Source organism: Physeter macrocephalus, chromosome 14, assembly GCF_002837175.3.
Source record: "Physeter macrocephalus isolate SW-GA chromosome 14, ASM283717v5, whole genome shotgun sequence".
Lineage (NCBI taxonomy): Eukaryota > Metazoa > Chordata > Mammalia > Artiodactyla > Physeteridae > Physeter > Physeter macrocephalus.
Window position 1 is genome coordinate 131,300,167 of NC_041227.1, and position 21,252 is coordinate 131,321,418.

The window sequence follows — 21,252 nt, forward strand, 5'->3', positions numbered from 1 at the left end:
CTGCTCGCGGCCTGGAAGCAGCTGCCGCCTTGTCAGCTCCGCATCCCCCGTGCTGCTCACAGCTTCCCCCTGGGGAGCTTCCTAGACGCGGAGCACCTCGGGCCCCCCAGCCCGCCTGGTCAGAGTCTGCACGCTCACGAGCTCCCAGGTGATCTGTGCGCCCGTGAAGGACGGGGAGGTGCTGCTCTAGATGCCGGCCGGGCTGAGCCTCTGCTCAGACGACCGGCAACACTGGGTGCATAAAAAAAAAAAGGCAACCAAAACGTACCGAGTGCCTGCTTGGTGTCACGTCACGTGCCAGGCAGGCACTTTCACGTATCACCCGTTTCATCCTCAAGATCAGCTGGCGAGTTAGGTTAAATAATTGCCCGAGTTCAAAAGCTGGGGCTCGGACCTGGTCTGACTCCTGACTCCAAAGCCCAGGTGCCTTTTCTTACAGCTCGGGCTCGGCGTGCCCTCGAGCCGGCACGCGGAAGGGACAGCGGGGGACACGGAGTGGTGGCCTCAAACTTCTGAGCCTCGTGTAAAGCACGCGTCCCTGCGAAGCGGGCAAACCGGCACTCGGGATGTGAACCCGCCCGCCTGGCTTCCCGGTGTCTCCGTCACGCGTGGCAGCGGCAGGCGGTTTGGTGGGCGTTGCAGCAGGGCGTCGCGGAAGGGTCCTGACCGTAATCCGCTCGGGAGACGTTGTCGCCGGCAATGTCTTCAAGGACCCCCGAGAGCGCCGCTCTGACCTCGGGCAGCACCCTCTGGTACTCGGCGCTCCCCGGCTCCAGAGGCGCAGCTTCTGCGACATCGTCGTCCAGGTTAAAGATGAGGGGGGGCTCGTGGCGCCACTCGGGGCCGACGCTGCCGTCGCAGGCTCTGGCCCCACCTGGAGCGGGTGACAACAGAGACCCCCGTCAAGGCCGGCGCCAGATTACAAGCGAGTGCAAACGTCCCAGGACTCCAGCGTCCGGTGACTGCTCTCCCTGCCAAAGCACCTGCCTCGGGCATCCCAGCATGATGCTCCACCATCCAGAACGATCCGGCCCTCCCCCCGGGACTGGCCTTCAGAGCCGCTAAGACACTGACTCTCGTATCTTTCCCCTCTGCCCCCTGGGAGTAAACGTGACGTGGCCTTTGAAAATTGGTTTCTTGAGTCCACAGGACACTCAATTTGGCAGATGAGGCGGGGAGGCCAGGGAAGTCGTTTCACTTCGGGCTGCAGTCCTGTTTCTCGTCTGACTTAGAATCTGGCTGTTACCGCGGTCCCCGAAGACGGGGGACGAAAACGTTTCGAGCGATGGCAGCCTGCTTGGCTGTTAATGATTCAGATGACTCCCCCCCTCCCCGCCCCTTTTCCGTACAAAAAGTAGTTAAGGCTTCTGACAGGAATGAATACAATATAATTGTATCAACAAAAGGAACTCAGGCAGAGGACAGCCCTGGGACACACAGCCTATGCTGAACACTTCCTCTGCCTCTGGCCTCCTCAGCAGGGAAACTGAACAAGGTAGACGTCTACCAGCCACTCGGGGAAGCAGAGCCCTGAGGTGTGAGAGGATTTCCTCCACCGGCTCCTCCTGCAAAAGGGGGCCCCGTGGGATGGAATACTCGACAGCATCCTTACGAAAAGCACGGCTGTGTGATGAGGACGGTCCAGCTGACAACTTTCTATGCCACCCTCCGCTACAAGCTGAGAGCCTGAAGCCCAAGTGCGACTCAGTAAAAGCAAATCTCCACGAAGGAGCCACAGTCACACCACGGGAGGACGCAGCTTTCATTCTGCGCCAGTCTGAACAGAAAGAGAAAACGTGAAACGCTGAGGGAAGAACGGGTAGATCACGCAGCCTTTCGGAAGCCCTCTGGGGACGCTTCTCCTCCTGGGACGGATTTCAGTTTGTCCAACAGAGAGTAAGAGTCGTTGCCTAGTGTTTGGAGTTGAAGTTGGCTCTTCTCCTTGGCCAACCAACAGAGGTGACCTGGGCTTTGGCAATCGGTCGAGCGAAGGTGGGGACTGACTCCTCTTATAAAAATTAAAGGCTTCCACTTCAGGGAATAGTGGAGTAGCTCACATAAACCTCATCCTCCCATAGAAGACAAGTTTAAGTTCTAGGCAACATACGGAAAAAAAAACAACCAGTTGAAGGCACCAGAAAATCATCCATGCAGGCAGAAAGGAATCTGCTTTTTGAAGGCAGGAGGCCGCACAGGGTGGGGTCTGTGTTTAAGTGTTTTCCCCTGGGGACACCCCCCCTACCCACCCAGTCGGAGCAGCGTGGAGCGACTAAAGCCCCAGGAGGGGGCTGTGGTCTCTTCGGCGTGAGGTGTCAGGGGACAGAGTTCAGAGCTGCCACCCCAGATGCAAACTGGTGGGCAAAATCCTGGGAAGGAGAGAGCTGGAGAGGGGAAGGCTTAAAATCTGCAAATAAACTCCCTTCAAAACCTTGGCTGACCCCTGAACTGGGCATGCACAGATTCTAGCAACAGCTACAAGTCTGAAGAGCTCAGCACGCGTTTCTGTGCTACCCAGTGCAGGGAAGGTAGAATTTAGAGTGTGAATTCTGTTAAGTTAGAAAGGCTTGATAAACACTTCATATTTTCCACTGAAGTCCCAAAAGGTTCATGCTAGGAGCAAAGACTGTATCCCGGAATGAAGGCATTTACCTAAAATTAAGGATAAAATCCAACAGAGCCCAGTTCTGACAAAGCATAAAATCAAGCCTCCTCCAGTTTAAGGGGATTAGGCGGTAATTAACTGCCCGTGAGAACCAAAGTCAGCACTCCTCAGACTGAAAGTCAGAATCTCTACAACGCATCACACACAACGTCCAGTTTTTAAAAACTACTCAGTAGGAAACTTCTAGTTTCTGGTCCAGCATTTGGAGCTTTGGAAGTCAGCCCTCCATCCTAACAAGTAAGAAGCTGAACAAAACTAAAAAGTCAATGACTCTTCTTAGATCCATCAGAGAAGTGAGGTCACAGGGCAAACAACTGCCCCCCAAACTGGAGACAGACAGGTGAATACAGAGAATCACAACATACCAGAGCAGAAACCCACAAGCAGGCACCTCTGGGAACCAGTGCCCTGGTAGGAAAACCCAAACTGTGATTAACAAATGGCGGGAGGCTCAGGGTAGATGAGTCTAAGAGTTAAAAACCCCATGGGGGTGGGAGTCATCTTTTAGATGAAAATCCTAAGAAAAAAGAAAAAAATAAACGCCAGTGATCAAAAACACTGTTACAGAAATAAGAATAAGAATGCCTTTGATGGGCTCGTTCGTAGATTCCTCGGCTGAGGACAGAATCTCTGAGCTTGAGGATATCTCAAAAGAAGCTTCCAAAGTTGAAAAGCGAAGAGGGAAAAAAATCTGCAAAACGCAGAGCAGAATATCCAAGAACTGTGAGGGAACTACAAAAAGTGTAATGGGAACACTAGAAAGAGAAGAATGAGTGAAAGGAATAGAAGAAATCTATGCAACTATCATGACTGAGATTTCCTCCAAATTCATGTCAGACACCAAACCGCAGATCAAGGAAGCTCAGAGACCCTGAGAAGGACCCTGTCAAGAGAACAAGAAGTCAAGCCACAGTCTAGAAGAAAATATTTTCACAAGGCATATCTGATAAAGGGCTGTTATCCAAAATACACAAAGAACCCGTAAATCTCAACAATCAGGATGATGAGAGTAAGAACCTGAACAGACACCTCACCAAAGAAGAAACACAGTCAGCAGACAAGCATACGAAAGGGTGCTCAACACTGTACGTCATCAGTAGTTGCAAATTAAATAACAAGACCCCACGACACACCTATTAGAGTGGCCAAACTGAAAACCAGTGGCCACAGCAAATGCTGGTGAGGGCGTGGAACGACGGGAGCTCTCGTCACTGCTGGTGGGGATGCTGAACAGTGCAACTACTTTGGAAGACACCTGGGTGTTTTCTTACAAAATTAAATACACCCTAACCGTACGATCCAGCAGTCACACTTCTTGTTATTTATTCAAATGAGTTTATGTCCACAAAAAGACCTCCACGTGGCTGTTTACAGCGCAACTGTGAAAACGGTTTACTCATAATTGTGAAAACTTGGAAGCAAGGAAGATTTTCTTCAGCGGGTGAATGGATAAATCAACTGTGGTACGTCCAGGCAATAGAATATTATTCAGCATTGAAAACAAATAAGCTCAAGCCATGAAAAGACATGGAGAAGCCTTAAAATGCTATGTTAGTCAGCCTAGGCTGCCATAACAAAATCCCATAGACTGGGTGGCTTAAATAATAGAAAGTTATCTTCTCACAGCTCTGGAGGCTGGAAGTCCAAGATCAAAAGGTTCTTGGAAATTTGGTTTCTGGCGAGGGTTCTCTTCCTTGGCTTGCAGACAATAGAGATACGAAAAAACCTCGGTAAATACTAGCAAACTGATTTCAGCAGCTTATAAAAAGGATTATACACCATGTCCAAGTGGGATTTACCCCACGGATGCAAGGTTGGTTCAACATATGAAAACCAGTCAGTGTAAAGCAATGTATATTCATCAAACAAAAGACCAAAAAAATGATCATCTCAGTAGATGCAGAAAAAGCATTTGACAAAATCCCACGCTCCGTCATGATACAAACACTCAAGAAACTAGGAATAAAAAGGAACTTCCTCAACCTGATAAAAATTATCTGTGAGAAACCCAGAGCTAACATCATACTTAGTGAGGAAAGACTGAAAGCTCTCTCCCTAAGATCATGAACAAGACATGAATGTCCACTGTCACCACTTCTATTCAACATTGTACCGGAGGTTCCAGCCAGAGAAATTAGGCAAGAACCAGAAACAGGAGGCATCCAGACAGGGGAGGAAAAAGTAAAACCACCTCTATTTGTTGATGAAATGATCTTATACAGAGAAAAGCAAATGGTCAAAACTCTCCAGTTAAAAAGCAGAGCCTTATCAAACTGGATGAAAAAGCAAGATTCCTTTCTTTCCTGCCTACAGAGACGCATTTTAAATAGAAAAGCAGTTGAGTTGAAAGGAACAAAATAGATACATCACACAAACAGTAAGCACAGGAAACTGGAGTGGCTATGTTAACATTAGACAAAACATACTTCACGATATGCAGTACCAAGATAACGAGGGATATTTCACAAGGATCCAGAGTCAGTTTTTAAGGAAGACAAAACTAAAGGGAAATATAGACAATCTACATCCTAAATGGAGATTTTTAAAACGCTTCTCTCAATAATTGATAGAACAACTAGACAAAAAGCCGGGAGGGATATAGATGATCTAAACAACTATCAACACCTCCACCTGATTGAAATTTATGTAACATTATACACAAGAACTGCAGAATACACATTTGCTTCACTTCCACGTGGTGTGTTCACCAAGACAGATCATCTGCAAGGCCATAAAATAAGTCTCAGTAAGTTTCAAAAGATTGAAAACTTCCAGAGTATGTTTTGTGATCACAATAAAATTAAATTAGAAATGACAAAGATAAGAGAGCTAAAAAGGCCCCCAAAATTTGGAAATTAAGCAACAGCTTCCTAAATGACCTATGAGTCAAGGAAGAAATTAGACAAGATACTAGAAAATATTTCCAACTAGATAATGAAAGTAAAACATAGAATTTGGGAGATACAGATAAAGCAATGCTTAAAGGGAAAACTGTAGCTATAAACGCTTATATTTGAACATGAGAAAGGTTTAAAATTAATTATATAAATGTCCTCTTTGGTAAACTAGAATAAGGAGAGTAAAGCAAGTAAAGAAGGAATGGAAATAAAAGCAGGAATCATGACATAGAAAATGATAAAGGAAATTAACACAGCTAAAAGTTGCTTCATTAAAGATTAATTAAAATGATAATATTATGGAAAAGGAAAGGAAAGGAAATATTATGAACAAATATTATGAACAAAATATTATGGAAAGGAAACATTATGAACAATTTTAGGCCGGTAAATTTGACAACTCAGATGAAATGGACAAATTATTTTAACAACTTACAAAAGCTGATACAAGAAGAAATTAAAAATCTGAATAGCCCTATACCTATTAAAGAAATTAAATTGATAACCAATAATTTTTCCATCAAGAAACCTCCAGGTCCAAAGAGTTTCACAGATGAATTCAATCAGACATGAAAGAAATAATACCAATCTCCTATAGCCCCTTCCAGAAAACAGAGAAAGGAACACTTCCCAACTCATTTCCCAAGGTTAGCAAAACCCTGATACCTAACCCTGACACAGACATTGCAGGAAAGGAAAATTATAGACAAAATCTCGGCAAATCAAATCCATCAATATATAAAAAGAAGAATACATCACAACTGAGTTTATCCAGGAATGTAAAGTTGACCTAACATTTGAAAACCAATCGATGTAATTCACAGCATTAAGAGGGTCCTTACGCAAGTATATACATTTATAGTAACTCATCAAATGGTGCCGTTTAGGTCTGTGGCTTTCACTGTGTGTAAAGTTTCCCTCAATTACTCTTTTGAAAAAGGAAAAAATAATAAGATCACTTAATTCTAGGCCACACACCGAAACAGACTAGTTCACGATCTCAAAAATCACACCCTCATCATAGAGGGACACACACATCTTTGTCTAATCTAATGTAGTAGATGTCAGTTCACCTCACTTATCCCAAAGCAGTTTTATGTAATTAGCATGCAGATTTTCAGGGACGGGGGGTGGGAAAAGGAGGAATCAGAGCACATCCGGGCTTCATCCTATTTCATGCTATTCACATCCTATCTGTTGAGATTTCCATTCTTCCCTTGCTAACTTTCCTGGGAGTTTGGTGATGCCTCAGAAGAACAGACCTCCCCTGGGTATCATAATTCCTGTCCGACTGTGATCATTTCAAACAGTCCTATTACTTCATAGTAGTGTTTATGATCCCAGCATTGTGATGACAAGGGCTTTCTGGCTGGGTTATGACTTCTGAAATTAACTCAGCCTGGAGAAACCATACCTCTGAGATAGAGCAATGTAAGGGCTGTAATCTAGACACTTTCCATCTGAAAGAATAACAAACATCTCACTGGTTTGCATTTTAGGTCTTGGAGAGTCGAAGATTCTTGTGGCATCTTTAATATCCTTCAGGTGATGAACTCGAACTTGTTTGGTTTTTCTGCCACATTTTCTTTGGGGGTCACTTATTCACCCTCAGGGCAAATAAATTTTTGTTCTTTATTATATAATTCTTTGGAAAGCTCTAACCTTAAATAACTGAATCAGGACTTCCCTGGTGGTGCAGTGGTTAAGAATCCGCCTGCCAATGCAGGGGACACGGGTTCGAGCCCTGGTCTGGGAAGATCCCACAAGCCGCGGAGCAACTAAGCCCGCGCACCACAACTACTGAGCCTGCGCTCTAGAGACCGAGAGCCACAACTACTGAAGCCCGTGCGCCTAGAGCCCGTGCTCCGCAACAAGAGAAGCCACAGCAGTGAGAAGCCCGCGCACCGCAACGAAGAATAACGCCTGCTCGCCGCAACTAGAGGAAGCCCGCGCACAGCAACGAAGACCCAACGCGGCCAAAAATAAATAAAATAAATAAATAAATAAATAAATTCATTTTTCAAAAAGAAATTGAGTTTAAAAAAAAATAACTGAATCAAATTGGAATCCACATCAGATCCCAGATTTAGGTGAGGGGGTTTTTTTCTGGGGGGGGGGCGTGGGGGGGAGCTTGTTTTTCATTCATTAAAAAAAAGTGTTAGGGTTCCTACCAGATGCAAGATTCTGTGCCAAGCATGTCAAGACAACAACGATCAAAGAGCTTACAGAGGCCGAGTTTAGAGAGCTTAAAGCTACTAGAAGAAATAAAAGATGTACTTGAATAACTGGCATATATGGCAGAATGTGGTAAATACCGGAGTTCTCCATATCCTACCCAGCTGGGAAGACGAGAAGGAGTTCTACAATCCAGGTGGCCTTAAAAGCCGAGAGGGATTTTAATCTGGAGGCCAAGGAAAAGGGCCGTCGCTCTTGGAGAACTAAGACTAGGAAAGTACAGGGACGCAGGGTGGAGGGAGTCCAAACTCATAGCTGGAAGCAAAAAGCCATTGCAAGACTTTGAGAACCATGCTGACCTGCTATCACCTTGCTAAAATATACGCTTAAGACGGTCACAGGGTGAGCCAAGAAGGAGAGAGACTTGGGTTTGCTGAATGGATCTCTAACATCTATTTTCTGAAACAGTCTCTTGCTTCAAAATATCTCTAAGCTCCCACCTAACGTTCAGCCAGACTGGCATTGAAAGCATAACCGTGGGATGAAACGTTTTTCACGTGAAAAAGTGGACAGTGTGGATGTGCTGGACCAGCTCTGAGCTGGCTGGAGAGCTAGGCGAACAGCAGAGAGGCCTTATTAGCGTTACCTGTAGGTGCAAAGGGCCTGGGCGGGGCCCTTGCGTGTTGAGCCCTCCTCCTGGGCCCGGGTTTGGGGCGGCACCATCGGAGATGCTGAGACACCCTGAAAGGGGGCAGCCCACATCACCCCGGAGGCCTGAGCGAGAGTCCGGGTGGGACAGGGCCCCTCGGTGACTCACCGGTGACGAAGAAGGCCTTGTACCGCTCCAGGCGGACAGTCTGAAGGGCTCCGTCCTCGCCGGCCGCCCCACTGTTGGGGTGAAACAGCACCTGGGAAAGGGGGGGCAGGGCTTACAAATAAGAAAACCATGCCAGAGGCTCCCTGGAAAGCATTACTTTCCTTTTTCTTTTTTTTGGCCCCGCTGCGCGGCATGCGGGATCTTAGTTCCACTGGAAGCGCAGAGTCTTAACCACCGGACCGCCAGGGAAGTCTCAGCATTACTTTCTTTGTCGTGGTCCCTGTTCCCCATCACCCGCCAAACCCCCCCTCTGACACCCAGCCCAGCCCCAAACACAGACACAGGCCTGTGGTCTACACCATCCAACTCCCGGGAGCCTGTGTGAAAGAGGTCTTTTGCTAGTCAATTAATCGGAGTGGGTTACAGCTCTGCTTGGATTCCTAGGCCCAGTACTAGCCATGTCATCTGCAGGGTCCAGTGCAAGATGAGAATGAGAGAAACCTTGTCCAAAAATTAAGAATTTCAACTGTATAGCACAAGGAATTATACTAAATATCCTGTGACAAACCATAATGGAAAAGAATATGAAAAAGAACGTATATATGTGTATAACCGAATCACTTTGCTGTGCAGCAGAAATTAACCCAACGTTGTACATCATCTATACTTCACAAAGTAAATTTCCTTTTTTTAAAAAATTTTTATTCATTCATTTATTTTTGGCTGCGTTGGGTCTTCGTTGCCGCGCGCGGGCTTTCTCTAGTTGCAGCGAGCGGGGGCTACTCTTCCTTGTGGTGCGTGGGCTTCTCATTGCGGTGGCTTCTCTTGTTGTGGAGCACGGGCTCTAGGCGCGTGGGTTTCAGTAGTTGTGGCACGTGGGCTCAGTAGTTGTGGCTCGCGAGCTCAGTAGTTGTGGCTTACAGGCTCAGTAGTTGCGGCGCACGGGCTTAGTTGCTCCGTGGCATGTGGGATCTTCCCGGACCAGGGCTCGAACCCGTGTCCCCTGCCTTGGCAGGTGGATTCTTAAGCACTGCGTCACCAGGGAAGTCCCAAAATAAATTTCTTAAAATGCTATTTTCTTTTAATTACTACCCCCCCCACACACACACAAAAATTAAGAATTTCAAGGTGGCCACAGCACGTGTGCTTTAAAGCAAGCACAGGGTCCTTCTAAGTGCGGGTCCCTCGGTGACAGCCACCCAGGAGGCTGGCCCCCGTCTGAGCCCCACCCCTCAGGGTCAAGATGGGGCCTGGGATCTGCTTGTTTTAGAAATATTCCCAGGGAGCCTGACACAGATCGGTGGTGATCCTTGGATCTCTTTGCAAAACGGCTTCTTCAGCATCCAGTCGACTCTCTCTCACGTCAGGGCGTCTCCGTGTGATTTCTCCAGAACTGGGCACGGCCTTGCCTCCAAACACAGATCACCTCTGACGCCGTCCTACCGCGCTCAGACCGAGCAAGTCATCAGTGAAGGAATCACCCTCCAACTCCGCGCTTCCACTGCAGGGGGCACGGGTTCGATCCCTGGTCGGGGAACTAAGATCCTGCAAGCCAAGTGGCGTGGCCCCCCAAAAAATAAAAAATAAAAAGAATCACCCTCCAGAATGGAAACACCTAGTTCAGGGTTCCCAAGGACAAGGTTTGGTAGAAAATAAATGACCAGCATCCTTGGCAAGTCGGTGGCTTTGGGCTGGAAACGTGAGACCGCCCTGGTATGAATCATGACCGATATATATCACTGGAAAGGCGCTTACGTGATTCAAAGTTTCCATGGAGCTAAAAAAAAAAAAAAAAAAATGAGAAACATCTGTTGGAGCGGTAAACAGCTGTCCCCCCAAGTTTCCCGGCTCTGAAAGGATGCCAGCGAGGGTGGGGCTCCTCCCACACCTGCTGCTTCCGTGCTCTTGTGACAGGGCCTGCCAGGTCCCCAGCCGGCGTGATGACAGCAGGCTCCTTCCAAACAGGAAGAGAAGTCGTAACTCAAAACCCTCACTTCTTCCAACCCTGAAGGAAGCCAAGCCTCTCACCACAGGAGGCTGTTTTGTTTCCTTCTGGAGAGGGCAGGAAGTGGGGGACTTGGGAAATCTATTGTCAACAGATCTAAGATGTACTCAGACATCCAGGAGATGGGAGCCCAGGCCCGCGGGTGCGAGCCATTGACATTATGGCTCCGTAACAGAAACAGAAATTCCATAAGCGGCGGCTGCCGTGTGCAGGATATTCATTTGGTGTTAGCAGGCGCCACTTCCAGAATCCAAGAGCAAGCAAAATGGCTCGCTCTCAGGAGGACGGATGGATTTTGGAGAACTCGTATATGCCCTTCTTCTCCCCTCTGAGCAGGCTGATTATGGCGTTCTTGTTTATAGCAACATAGGAAGGAGGTTGGCAAATTTACACACGAATCACAGCTGAAGACGTTTCCTCTCCAGAGGACACCCGGTCCGAATTTCAAAGATAACTTTATCTTCTGCAAACATGTTGCATCTTCTTGGTTGCCTTTCTTACCTGTTTGCCTTGTTTTCTTTTGTTTTGCTTTTTCAGGCAGGGAGCGTCTCCTTACCTCTCCGGAGGCTGGTGCCTGGGCAGCCTCCCCAGAAGGAGGGGTCTCCCACCCCTTCAGGTGGGGTGCACAGACCCAGGTCTCCAAAAGCCGTCAGCCTCGTGCCAGCCGCTCCGGACAGCATCTTTTGCCACTAGGGGGCCTCCCTTATCCCTAAGAGAAGTGATCGGCGGTGCAGAGACCAAGACCCGACTTCCGTTTCTACAACGTATGGTCTCCAGGGATGGACCAAGCATCGTATGACCACACAGCCCCACACTGGTCGCGACAGGACAGATTTAGGGCCATTAAGAAGCCTTCCCTCGGCTGACAGTTTCTGGACTTGGTCATGGTAACCTGGGGCTGAGGTAGGACTTGCCCAGCAGTGATTCTGCAACCTCCAAGTCCCATCCGGGAGGCAGGCGAGCCTAGAGTGGGCTGCCTGCCCCCAGGCTGTGCACCCTCTCCTGCCCGCTCCCCTCTCCCCCTCTGTGGTTGCCCTCGTTGCCTGGACGCAGACCCCTCTAGATCAGAAGCAAAAGGCTCTGCAGGTGCAGGGATACACAGCATGGCATCAGCGACCCTACAGCTGTCCACGAAGTGGGTGGTGAGACCGCTCAGCAGGAAGCCCTATAGGCCAGCATTGCATTTGCTTGTAAACCTCTCAACGCAGGACCTGGGGAGGGTGCCAGGGCTTACATGGCCCTAGTTTGCTTCAGCTCTTCGACTTTCCGTTACTCGTTTGCAAAATAGGGAAGAACCCAACCGCTGAGACTTTTTGCATATTGTTTTGAGATGACGGTCTAGGAGTTACTTTGAGCTTCTTGAAACTGGGATGGTTTTCTAAACCAACCCATACTCGACTCTTGCAAGCCCAGCATATACCTAAGGGTGAACACAGCTGTGCTTATTAGAATACATATGTGTATGCTGTGGGAACAAATCGATATATTCTAATTTGAGTATTAAGGAATGTTCCAGACAGGTGGCAATGTTTACATCTAACCTTTAAGGCTGTTATACACAGTTGGCTGTCCCAGAATGATACAGTGCCTTGCACGTGATAGTTAATAAATGATTACTGAACGCCACAACAAAAACCAAAACAAGGGACTTCCCTGGCGGTCCAGTGGTTAAGACTCCACGCTTCAACTCTGGGGGCGCCAGGTTTGATCCCTGGTCGGGGAACTAAGATCCTGTACGCTGCACCAAAAACCAAAACCCAAAGGCAAAAAGCACGCGAATACGTGCACATGTGTGTGTACCCACGTGTATATGTGTGCACAGGTATGTATATTTCTACAGTCGCTCATATATTTTTCCCTCCTGGCCCTCCATCAGCAGGCTCGAGACAATGTACTCCGGTCTCCGCAGCGGCTGAATCTGGGGCCAGCGGCGACCTACGGCGACCTCTAAGGTGTCTGGACTAACGCTGCAGGAGTCCAGTCCTCGGGGGTGCTGGGCCGGGCCCACAGGTTCCAGCGCCCACGTGCCTCTACCCTGGAAGGTGCCACCAGAGCTCTGGGCGAGCGGCAGCTGTCCCCTCCCGGGCCACGGGGTATCCCACGCACATCACACGTCCCCACGAAAACCCCAGCCGGTGTTGCGGCTCGTATCTGTCTTTCCTGCCGGTGCCCGGGCCCAGCCCCCTGGGGGCCCAGACCAGCAACCGCGAAGCGGCAGCTTGAGAAAGACGGCGAGCTCTCTGCCGTCTGGAAACGGAAGCTCCGCGCCCGGGAGCTGGCCTCCCCCCTCCCCGGGAACGGACAACGTCACAAGGAGCCCGCAGGCCTTGAAGCGCTTCCTGGTGACCCCGATCATTCTGTGCGCGGCCGTGGTCATAAACACGCGGGAGCGCCTCTCCGCTGACGTCGTCGATAACCCCCCAGGGTCACATACTGCGAACTCCCAGCCAGAGGCGGAAGCCACCTTCCTGCTTGGCTGTCCTGCGGGAGCGGCCTCGGCCCGGAAGGCTCTGCAGCTCCAGGGGGTCAGACAGGCCGGGAGGAGCCGTCCTGCTCTAGAGGCCACTGCAAGCATCGTCAAGAAGCCCTGGTGCCCGCTCAGGACCAGTGCGCCGGCCGTGGGAAGGGCAGCTTCAGGAACTGCCCCAGGACATTTGACTCACTTCCATGTGCCCCGCAGTAAGGCCAGAAATAACCCCTTTGATGTGTGGGTCCCTACCTGGGGAGCTGGGCTCACGGGGCCTTCCAGAAGGAGCTCCGGGCTCCGCCGGCCTCCCTCCCTTCTCCCACCTCCTTTTCCTTTTGGCAAAAGTAAAACACACAGAAAGACAGGGAAAGGCCATCGGCCTGACATTTCCTGGCTGTCGCTGCCACCAAGTGCTTCAGGGCACCCCGAAGAGGGGACCCTGGGGGCTGGAGAGCCGTGTGTGTGCTGAGCCCTCCAGGACCGGCCCCGCCACCCAGGGCATCTTTCGTCCAGTTGTCTATTCATCCAGTTCTCGTTTCACCGTACGCTGGCCGGACGCCAGACCCTGTGTTAGGTGCTCTGAGAATTCCACGCTGAGCTCCCTGACCTTGGGAAGCTTCCGTTCTGGCGGGGGGAAGCCCACGATACACAACTCACAGACACAGGTCACGCACCCCGTCCAACAAAAATGTGCCGCGTGCCTGGGGCATGTCAGAAAATTAAATGATGGTGAGGGGAAAGAAAGTCATTCGGTATAGGGAATAAGCCCCAATGGACGCCCACCCTACAGCAAAACTGCTGCACAGAAATCTGGACTGATGAACCGGATTGACTGAGGAAGAAGAGGGGGAGTGGAAGGACAGGCTCATCTCAAAGGAATCCCCCCTCGGCGGTCGACAAACTGGGTCTCCGGTGGCCACTTGCAGGCGTCTTCGGACGATGGTTCTGTTGGCGCAGAGGCAGCCAGACCCCGATGAGGGGCAGGAGTGCCGCCTCTGGAGAAGCCCAGGTGGGACCCGTACCACCTCCACTTACCCTGTGCCCAGCCTGCGCCCCGCCGAACAGCACCTCCGAGGCGTCCAGACCGTCAAAGTGTCGGCCTTGGGGCAGGCTGGCCCCAGCCAGGGCCACCACGGTGGGGAAGATGTCCAGCACGCTGCAGGGAGATCAAGACAGTGTTGGCCCCAGCTGTCCCCAGGCTCTCTCCCTGGCCGTGCCGGGGTCAAGAGCCGCCCAGACCAGCCCAGACCGAGCCCCGGCAGCCTCCCGTACAGCCCGCCCCCTCTGCATACCTGTCCTGCCTTCAGGCCCCGCCTGGATCTCCTACAGGAGCAGCACCCAGGCTCTGCAGCCAGCTGTTGCCTGGGCTCAAGTCTCAGCTCGGCCATCTATCTCTCTAGCCCTCAGTTTTCTGTTCTCTAAAATGGGCATGATAGGGGACTTCCCTGGCGGTCCAGTGGTTAGGACTCCGCACTTCCACTGCAGGGGGCACGGGTTCAATCCCTGGTCACGGGGCTAAGATCCAGCAAGCCTCGCAGTGTGGCCAAAAAAATTAAAATAAAATGGGCATGGTAATAATAGTACCTGCCTCACTGGGTGGCAGTGTGGGTGAAAGACACAGGTAGTGCACGTAGAGGGCCTGGCACTCAGAGTTCTCACTGGATGTCTGTGTCAGAATCACTCACAGGGACACCCCTGCAGCCCCACCTGAGAACCAGGGGGCTCTAATGAAAAGGAACGAAATAGTGCCATTTGCAGAGACATGGAGGGACCTAGAGACTGTCGTACAGAGTGAAGTAAGTCAGAAAGAGAAAAACAAATATCGTATAATACTGCTTACATGTGGAATCTAGAAAAATGGTACAGATGAACTTACCGGCAAAGCAGAAATAAAGTCACAGATGTAGAGAACAAACTTATGGTTACCGAGGGGGGGAGGGGAGGGAGGGACGAACTGGGAGACTGGGGTTGACATATACACACGACTATGTATAGAATAGATAACCGACGAGAACCTGCCGTACAGCACAGGGAACTCCACTCCATGCTCTGTGGTGACCTAAATGCGAAAAAAATCTAAAAAGGAGTGGATATATGTATATGTATAATTTATTCACTTCGCTGTACACCTGAAACTAACACAACATTATAAATCAACTCTACTCCAATAAAAATTAATTTAAAAATAGATACATAAAATAAAAGTTAAAAAAAGAACCAAGGGGTTCTACCCGTCACCACCTAGGCCACCGCCACCCGCTGAGAGGGAACAGTGTGTGACAGGTGTCTGCAAGAGAACATTTACTTCATTTTTCCCACCCTGGGTCTCCGTGTCGCAAATAGCTAGCCTTTGTCTAGAAGGCCGTCATGTGTGACACATTCCGTCCGCTTTCATTTAGCTCTGTTATTCCTGTTACAAAATAGTCAGTGTTCAGGGTGGGGAAAAAGGACAACATCCAGAAATATGAAGGAGCTGCACACACACAGCCCCTCACCCGAAGGCAGCCACTGTGAACACGTTGGTGGATTTTGTGAACCTGATTTTCTTTGAAGTCACGCGGTACCATTTCCCTCTACTCTAGGGCACATCTCCCTCCAGCCTGCTGTGCTCGGGTCAGACAAAAACTCTTCGGCAAGAACAGAGCTGTTGATCTGAGGGCCAGGCTAACGGAGAGTCGGGGGGACTCGGCAGGCCCGCGCGAGGCTGGACATCCCGGAAAAGAGGGTCCACCTGAGGCTGGGCTCATGGGGAGGCCTCCAGGCCCCACCTGCTGCTTCCCCAGCCCAGGGTCCGGGGAGCGGAGGCTCGCCCCGCAAGATGGGCCGCGGAAGGGACCCGCCACGTGCCCGCCTCCCCTTCTCCTCTGCTCCAGGGCTCTGTCTACAGCCCCAAGCAGGATCTCTCCCTCGACTGCGGTACAGCGCGTCTCTGGTCTGCCTCTGGCTTCCACAGTCCACAGAGCCGCTGGCTTATCTCTTGCGACGCAGGCTCCAGGAGCTGGCACCCCAGGCGCAAGCAAGTGCAAGAAGCGCGCAGTAAGCCCTTGCAGAGTACAGAACAGTCCAGAAACCTGTCCAGCGTCCAAGGTCCCTGCCACAAATCAGGCAGCCCGGAGGACTGCAGGGCAGGCTGAAGAGGCCAGGGTGGCCGGCACTGCTGCTTTGGAGCTTTCTCTCCGTTGCACCCCTAAGAGAGGCGCGCCTCCCAGAGGGGTCAGGTCAGTGCCAGAAGAACAGGGTCTGCCTTAGATTTGCGGGGCGGGGGGGTACATTTTCTTTTCCCGTCTTATTCCTCCTCCGTCATCGTGAGGCTTAGCATCTTCATTATACAGCACAGAGTCTAATGTTCATGGAGTCCTAGTGTCTCAGAATCGGGCAGGAACCTCCAGAGCACAGAGGAAAGCTCGGGTCCGCGAGAAAAGCTTCTGCATCTCCAGGACTTGCCAGTCCAAGCTCAGGCTACCAAAGAGTCCTTCCCTACGTAAAGGAGGAAACCAAGCCCCCCGAGGGGAGCCCTGGAGGAAGGAGATCCTCCCGGGACACACAGCCCCAGACCCTGGGCCCCTGCGTGAACTTGGAGAAAGCATCAGTCCTGCAAAGGCTACCAAAGGGACCCCGCTACTCCAAACCCTCCCTGAGAAATTGGTCCCGGGAGTCTTGGAAAACTTGGGGAAAGAGACCAAAAAACCCCAAACCTAATTTTCAAGTTTCCACAGTTCATTCTAATACCTGGGAAGGCGCGTTCCGACTTTCATGGAACCTCAGTCCGTTTGCCTTTGTGGTTCCTTATTCCATATAAAATACTCAAAATTATATTTTACAATTCTGTCGACATAAAGATCATATAAATATATAAAGAGGAGAGAATAAGCCATTTTTCTTCAACCTAAAAGTTTTTGTTTTTTTCTTCTGGTTTCAAAGAAAATGAAAAGGTCGTGTGCCCCCAGCACCGCGCCTGCGGCCCCGATGGGCAAATCGGCCTTGGGTTCTGGAGGCCTTGGTTACGAGAAGGGCCGTCGAGAGCCTGCTCGCGAACGGGCAGGCACGGCGACCCAGAAGAGAGCCATCTGAGTGGGTCGGCTCCAGGGGGCACCCACTGCAGGTTCTGTTGCCCACGTGAGAAGATTTTCTTCGTGCGGCTTCAGCCAGCCCAAGGAGCTGAAGGCTGTTCAGAGAAAGTGTGCGTATTTGTGTTTTTATCCAAGGAACTGCCAACAGAACCTGCGTGTGGGGGCTGGGCAATTGCGAGGAGGACGCGGGGAGCTGCAGGGCCGCGAGGGGCTGGCCTGGATCTCAGGGCACGTGTCGATGGCTCTGGGGTGCCGGGGGCGGAAGGGAGGCTGCTTCCTAGAAGCGCGGACATTACATCTGGGAAGTGGCCGGTGTGATCTGAAGACGGGAAGTGAGAAGGGCCAGGGCTGCTGGAGTGTAGACTGGGGTGCGTGGGCCTTGGACGCCGGGCCTGGAGTGAGGGAGAGGAGAGCAGAACCCCTCCAGACCGTGGAAGAGTGGGAACGGTCCTGGGATGTGGCGAGCGAGCTCTTTAGCCTCCGGCTGTAAGTTCCTTCCCGCGGGAAGCTCGCTCGCGTTACCTCTGGGGAAAGCTAGGTGCCCACCCCTTCCTGGCCTAAGTCCCTCGGCGGAGACTAGAGAGGCTGCAGGTCCCCCAGGCCCCCTGCCTCAGGTCCCTCTTGGAGACCAGCAGGGCCCAGCAGCAACTTTGCAGGGAGCACGGGGAGGGGGGGCCCAGAGCACCAGGGAGACCCAACACCAAAGCGCGCACGTCCGTTACAGAGCAGAGTGCCGTAGGAGTGAGGGTGAGGGAGGGTCCACTGCCCGTCTCCCCCCATAACCCACTGCCAGCTACGGGAAAGCAGCGGGGGGGGCCGTGAAAGGAGATGCGCGGCTGGGCCCCCCCTGGGGGGCGGTGACACCCAACCCACAGGACACCGACGTGAGCAACATGTCTTTGCAGATCCCACTTCCGGGACTCAGTTCTGCGCCTCAAGACGGCCCAGAAGCAGCCGAATCCCCTCCACATAACTGCCTGCCTTTGGGATACGGGAAGACAGCCTCGGGGTCCCCCAGCGGGTCATCCGCTCTCCGGGCGAAACAGACCTTTACTGGTTGTCAGAGGAGATTATCGCGAGTCCTCCGTACCCTCTAGTCGCCGTAGGCTTTGCCCCAAGAATCTCCCAGACAGTGTTCCTCCGTTCTGAACAGAGACGGGCGCCCCCCGCCCCCGGCTCAGAGGCCGAGCAGACCCCGCCCCTTTTTCTACATGACCGAGAGAAATCTCTTGAGAGCTGTGATTCTCAACCAGCATGAGTCTGTCCTCCCCAGGGGACACTTGGAGCCGCCCGGGGACGTTCTGGTTGTCACAGCTGGGGCCGGGGGAGCCAACGGGCGTCCAGTGGGTGGAGGCCAGGGGTGCCAGTAAACATCCTTAAATGGCCAGGACACCCTCCACCCCAAAGAACGGTCCAGCCCAAAATGTCAGCAGCGCCAAGGTTGAGATACCCCGCTTTAGAGTTTTAGGATCAGATCACCGGGCCCTTTTCAGACGTGCTGCCCTCCCGAAGGGACGTCAGCTCCCCAGCAACGGAAGCCTTCTGTCCGCCGTGCCCGTTCCTACATCCCCAGGCCCTGGAGCCACGGCTGGCCCGTAACTGGACCCAACAATTCATCTCCGGTGAAGAAAGGAATTTCCCCCATTCTGCGGTTGTGTCACTGGGCTTTGGGGTCCGGGCATCTGCAAGACCCTTCTTTTGATCTTATCGCGTCACCTCGGTGCACACCTGATTATCAACACACTAGTTACGTCTAAAGGTAACCAATAGGATTAGCGTCGACCCCTTCTCCCCTGACCCCCTAACACACCTTTCTACTTTCTCTGTATTCACGTGAGTATGTATATCAACTTGTCTACTCTCTGGTGTCCGTAATTCCTTAGGCACTGGGATACTGGTTTAAGGGATCCTGGCCTCAGCTCAGAGTGGCTGAAGGGAGTCACCTCTGATCTGGAAGGAGAGGTATATCCTCTGGGGAATAAAGTAGTAGACGAAGTGACAGAAGAGGTGATTAAGTACCTAATACGTGGGAGTGTCTGGCTGGGCTTCCAAGAACATGAAGCAGAACAGCATCAGTTTCTCGAATACCCACCACACCACCCTCCTCCTGAGAGCTGACCCTGAGGGAGCCCGGGCAGTCAGGACGCTCCACCCAAGTCTGCTTTCCGTGGATTCACGTGAGAAAATAGCAAGAGGATGAACTGTATGGAGACAAACTGTCCTGCTGCAATCAGGACTAATTTAACACCAAAAATATCCTAAGAGGGGCTGATCTGGCGTCTCGGTAGTGTCCTGGTAAAATTCCCAGCAAATGTTACCTCGTGCCAAGGCTGGCTTCCTTTGGACACTCACCGAAATATCCCCTAAGTCAGTTGTCACCTCTGAAGCCCGGAATTATCAACAAAATGATGCAATTTTATCACGGAGCCGTAGCTGACTGAAGGTGAGAACGCCATTCTCAACTGAGAAGCACGAGCTTGGTTTCTCCGGTGATGTCACTTGAGAGACGGCACGTCCAGCCCGGCCCGTGAACCCTTGGCCTGACTGCAGCAAGTCAGGCCCGTAGAAAGCAGCCCGCCTGGCCCTCTTCCCGGCCAGCCTGACGTCACAAACTCCAGCCAGAGCTGTTGTTGTCACGCCTGCTGGCAGCACCCCGTCCCCATCCCCACCCCCGACTGTACGGGCCTGACCGGGAGTTCCTGGGGGCCCAGAGGCTGCCAGGGACAGTGCCTACTCACCCCCGGCTTTGGCTGTCACCGCTGTCTACCCTTCCTTTCCCCCGGGCTTCGGTCTCCCCGCCGCTCCCCAACACCTCCCCTCTGGGATGCTAGAGGAAACCAGTGAAGCCTGCTTTCCTCTACTGGGCTGTGTTCTCTCGGCCAGAACCCACTTGGTTAACGGTGAAGGACCTTTGGAACTAGGAAATTAGTCTTTGACCAGAATAAGACCTCTGAGCCTGTGAGCAAGCACCTGTGTCTACGGAGGAGGGGCCCCCTCGTCCATGGATTCAGGGCAGAACCACCGAGAGGACGGGCCCTCCGGGCGAGTGAGAAGCCCTCGTTATAAGTCATGGTTGCGGAGCTGCGTGGTGTTGCTTTCGGGATGGCACACCACAGCCAAGTTCTGTGCCAAGGAGATGGCCTCCTGGGCCTGCCTTAACGAGGAGATCAGAGTAATCATGAGATGTGCTCACGTTTACAATCGTCCTTCCTTGTAGAAGCTTCTTTGCCAGAGGTAGGAAGAAGATCGTCACCCAAGGATTCGTGCTTTCCTTCCCAGCCCGGTGGATCCAGCTTCCTTCTCCCTCCCCTCGGGGGCACGTCAACATCTAGACCCCTTTCTTGTGCCATCTGATTACCAGTGGCGTGCTTGACGGAGCCATCCCCAGGACACCTGCCCTACCCCCCGAGAAGGGATCCTTCGGGCCCGACAGAGCCATGCCCGCACCCCCGTCAGCTGGGCCCAGGCCAGACGTGCTGAGGACACTCCTGTCTTTTGCAGGCACTCTCTCCTCAGTGCCCCCCAGCATGACCCGGCGCTGACGGCCGCCCAGTGCCCTCTTCCCAGAGACAGCCCCCCAGAGGACGGCTTGAAGAGGGTCCCACCGCACCGTTGCTACAGGCAGCTCCGCGCTGCTACGGTCTGAGTTCGGGAAATATCCGGGGACACCTGGCCGGGGCAGGTGATGTTTGAGGTCTCTAGCCACGCGGGCAGCCATGACCTTTTTCCTACATCTCAAGGTAACGTGGGTCTCGTACCTTAGCAAAGCGGTGCTGGTGACGTTGACGGGGACCCTGCCGGGCCAGTAAGCCAGAGCCGGGACACGGTGCCCTCCTTCCCAGGTGGCCTGCTTGGCTGAACTTCCCCCTGTGAGAAGAGGGGAGACAGTTGGTTCTCTGGGAAAACCGTCCTTCTCCACAGGGACGCTCTAAGAGCTTCTGATAATTCCAACAAAGGAATGACTTCCTTTAGCAACGAGCTATTTTTATTCATGGAGTTAATCTCTTTCAATACGTGCTTTTTATTTTACCGGATTCAACACGCGTAACTAGCTGTGTCTGTCCCTCTCTAGGGGATCACGTCACTTAATTTCTTCATGCCACTCTGGCCACTTCAGATTGTCTGGCTTGTTTACGGACTGGCATTAGTCCTGTGCACC

General features: G+C 51.9%; 1 protein-coding gene across 4 annotated transcripts in view; it reads right to left on the bottom strand.

The window, feature by feature from the left end:
• Positions 1-41: 41 nt before the first annotated feature.
• The window catches only part of ARSG (arylsulfatase G), a 121,469-nt gene continuing 100,258 nt past the window's right edge, over positions 42-21,252 (bottom strand). Inside the window, exons 9-12 of one of the 4 annotated variants that reach the window (XM_024130317.3) lie at positions 20,852-20,960; positions 14,059-14,179; positions 8,552-8,642; positions 492-874 (exon numbers count right to left, since the gene is read on the bottom strand). In XM_024130317.3, coding sequence (XP_023986085.1) covers positions 603-874; positions 8,552-8,642; positions 14,059-14,179; positions 20,852-20,960 — 593 coding nt within the window. In that variant the 3' untranslated portion in view covers positions 492-602. Of the gene's footprint in view, positions 875-8,551; positions 8,643-12,455; positions 13,725-14,058; positions 17,189-20,851; positions 20,961-21,252 lie in introns of those variants that run through there. The other 3 variants (XM_055089934.1, XM_055089935.1, XM_024130318.3) reach the window with 3 other exon arrangements.